At 46.8% G+C, this 3,611-nt stretch overlaps 1 protein-coding gene across 1 annotated transcript; it reads left to right on the top strand.

Annotated features, from left to right (window-relative positions):
- Nucleotides 1-274: 274 nt before the first annotated feature.
- DFJ58DRAFT_738403 (uncharacterized protein) lies at nucleotides 275-900 on the top strand (the record flags this gene model as incomplete). Its single annotated transcript, XM_041386982.1, has 3 exons — nucleotides 275-457; nucleotides 659-803; nucleotides 869-900. 3 exons carry the CDS (start codon nucleotides 275-277, stop codon nucleotides 898-900), a joined length of 360 nt encoding a protein of 119 aa, XP_041234897.1.
- Between the last annotated feature and the right edge of the window lie 2,711 nt (nucleotides 901-3,611).

Genomic DNA, 3,611 nt, shown 5'->3' with positions numbered 1-3,611 from the left:
TGTTTCTCATTTACACGCATCTAACTTATCGTAGCTCGCTGTTGTACACACCTGCGAAGATAAAGGTGGTGCACACCATTGCTTGCACTGTTTGATGTAAGCTTTGGGTGCTACATGGACCACTCGTCTTCATCTTCGATCCGATCACCCTCGAATTCTTGCATGAACCACGTGGCTGACCGTGCCGAAGGCGAAACCCAAGGCAGAGGAGAAGGAGGGACCGGAGACGACAAAGCCAAAGTCCATCTGCCGCAACCTCGTGCGAAACCCTTCAATGTTTGGTCCTGAACTCCCGTTTTCACAGGCGATTGCATCGCCTCTGTCACGTATCCCACTGTCGTCTCCCATCGGACCTCCTGTCACGGTATCCCTCGCATCTCCCGTCACTGCATCCCCGAGTATGCCTGCTACGCCTCTATTCGCTACACAGACACGTCCACTCACACTTCGTCGTGCCGTGCGTAGGATCTCGTTTGGGAGTTTGAGGGCTACGAGTCCTGTTTTATCTGGCAAGAGTGGGATCCTCCCGCTCGGGAGTGCGTTTCAGCTTGTTTTGTTTCACTTTTGACAGTCTGGTCGTTCACAAGATGCTTCTTACTTATTATTGTTTCTTGTTCTCAATCTTCTCTTGCTGTCGCCTTTTTGAAAACTGATCTAGTTTCGGTACTTTTTTGCGAGTTCTTATCTGTTCGTCCTGTTCGCCTCCACCCAACTCTTTGACCTCCCTCCTATTTCTTCTGCCTATCTCGTCACCACCCATGCCTTTGCTGCTGACTGGTCTTTTTCATTTCCAATCGTCAAAGGTATGTCTTGCAAGTCCCTCACTTTGTATATGCTGATGATCCATATTTCATTCTGTATTTCTTAGGACGCCCACACTCGCTCGCCCGTTCGCCATGATGCGCGATAATGCACGCTTGCACAATCCTTCGTTCTCTTCTTTGAGCGGCCACTGTCACTCTAGCTCATGCTGTGAAACGCGGAGTTCACACTCTCTATTTTTCAGTTTCTTTATGTCGTCTCCGCGTCTCCTCAGAACGGTTTTTTTTACGGATTGGGGAAATTCTCCCTTCAACGAATGGGAGATTCTCTCAGATTCTCTCTCTCCCAACTGGCTATTCGCTCCTCAAGCTCGTCGACGGCTTTGATCTATCTATTCACCATTGCATCCCTTCCATCCTGTCATTACTTACTTATGAACCACCAAACCAATGTCGTCACACATTCATTAGCTTCGCATTCAAGCGTGTATCATCACCGCCCCTTCGTCATCGCTTTCATTCCTACTGCCTCCGTTCCTGTCCACACCATTTGATCGCTCTTTCTTTGTACAACAACCCCATCCTCTTTTGTACAACCGCGCCTTCCCCCCCTTCTTTGTACAACTTCCCACTTTCTTTGTACGACTGCCCTAATCGCTACACATGTCGATCGTGTTTTATGACAGGGAATTGAATACGATGCATGTATGTACTTTTGGTCACATTTGTACTGATCAGCGCGTACATGAATTTGAAGAAAGGTTGTAGATTCTGCTCGTGTCGTAATTGACTCGCCTTAGGCGCTGGTCTGGTGTCGTCGATGGGCCAAGGCTGAGCCCCTCACTCGACTGCAGCAAGAATACCGAATACGAAAAGAATGCTTCAAAGATCACACTGGCAGGTTGCCGAAATCACGAACAGTTCTCCGATCTTCTGCGGCGTTCAAACATTCCGCGCGAGTCACTGCTTTGCGATTTCACCAACAACTTTTACCTCTATCCCATCAGTATCCCTGGATGCACATCGTCTTTCTACTGGAATTCAGGCTGAAACACTTGACTTCGATCAATCAGATATCATCCCTCAAATCTCAGTTTAGCGATGTAAGCGCTGGATTGCGGTATATCAAGCACGAATGCACTGACCTTTGCTGCCATTTCACAGTTGCCGCCTCTGTCGGGGTAATGCACCATTGGGGTGAGCAAGACCAAGTATGAAAAGATCACTGACATTATGGTATTTCTAGGACTTACGTTCGGACAAGAGGTAGGTCAATCCATTACTGGGCAGCCAACTCGCTTAGAATTGTGTTATAAGTTGAACTGATCTGGGTGAGCGGACTCCCACATCAAAAGAACGACGTGAAAATACAATTTTTTCATGGCAGAGGCAACGCTGGTCCCTGATGACCTTTCTTTCATCTTCAATCTGATCACCTTCAAATTCTTCCATGAACCACGTAGCTGAGGGATTACCCCCCTCTCCAAGTGGCGTTATAAGTGACATGTTTCCCCTCATTATTTCTTATGCTAACGAGGGTCAAATCGTGCTTTTGAGTATACCCTCCATCTTCATGCCAAAGATCATCGATATACGCCCTGCCCTGTACTGTGTTTCCGAAGTTCGTGTTTGCCTTCCTGACGGTCCGGGTTGGGAATAATGTCAGGGATCACTCAACAGTGGTCTATGGAGATACCATGCAACATGTTCTCTAATCGCTCTTGCAACATGAGCATTATCATTGGCACCATCACTGAGACTTGAGATTCGAGCAAAGTTGGCTGAACGATGTTTGTGATGCAGCCATTATAGGAAAGTCGCGATCTCTCGGAGACGATAGGCTTGCGTCACACTCCCCATACATAGAGGACGTTCTTTACTTGCCAAAATTTGAATCTGCTTGTGTATGAATGCAAAAGCAGGGTGTTCATTTTTACGATTGGTTAAAAGATAACGACTGTAACAATGGAGTGATTGATATGCATCTTACAGTGCTTGGTGCACTCAGTCCTACATTGTCATCGTCTACAGAGAGCAACTAAAATCGAGACCACCATGTAAGATTTGGGTTCTGGAAATGATCCAGGACATACATCAACCTCGAGGGTGGATATTGAATTGAGGAACGCTGTCAAGATGTCTTTGGTTGGGCTCTGAGGTGGGCACGTCAATTCATTTGTGAGCAGGTTAAGTTGAAGCCTACCTGCTGAAACGCCTCTTCCAGGGCAGTAGAGATCACCTTTAATAGCGAAATTGTAGCATTGCCTTGATAGTTAGCATATCCATCTAAGATCTTGACGCAAGCTCAGCCGAGTTGTATAGGGTTCCGCTGGGGCTTTCCCTGTGTACGGTGCAGCTCATCGTTCACTTTGGTCAAAAGGTATAAAGGGTCTCACTTCCAGAGAAAATTTTTCACTTTGTCGCGACTCGTTTGAAGAAGTCATCTGTTTCGTCTGAAAATGGTGTTGTCAGGTATTGGAAAAATACCAAAATGAATGCTAACCGGAATGTGCATCCAAACATGGGACGGGCAGTATATTTCTCCTTGAAGACCATGTACTTCTTTTCCGTCTACAGGTCAAAGTCAAAGAGTAAGTTCCGAGTCGGGATTCACGACAAGCAAAATAAATGGTCGTACCTTCTCTCCCTGACGGTGCGAGATGGAGAAAGCGGGAAGGTCAGTATCAAATGTGGACCATTAATCCCACCATTCGTCACAGGATGGAATGGTTTAGAACCCACGGCAGTAACTCGTTGGGTAGATAATCAGGGTGTAGAACCAGGTTGGTCAGAATCTCGCGATCACATATGTATGTGTGCGTGCTGGCTGGAATGTGATCTCTGCATTTG

The sequence above is a fragment of the Suillus subalutaceus genome (genome assembly GCF_016647625.1).
Source record: "Suillus subalutaceus strain FC151 chromosome Unknown DFJ58scaffold_488, whole genome shotgun sequence".
NCBI lineage: Eukaryota > Fungi > Basidiomycota > Agaricomycetes > Boletales > Suillaceae > Suillus > Suillus subalutaceus.
This window is presented reverse-complemented; position numbering and strand designations above follow the sequence as displayed.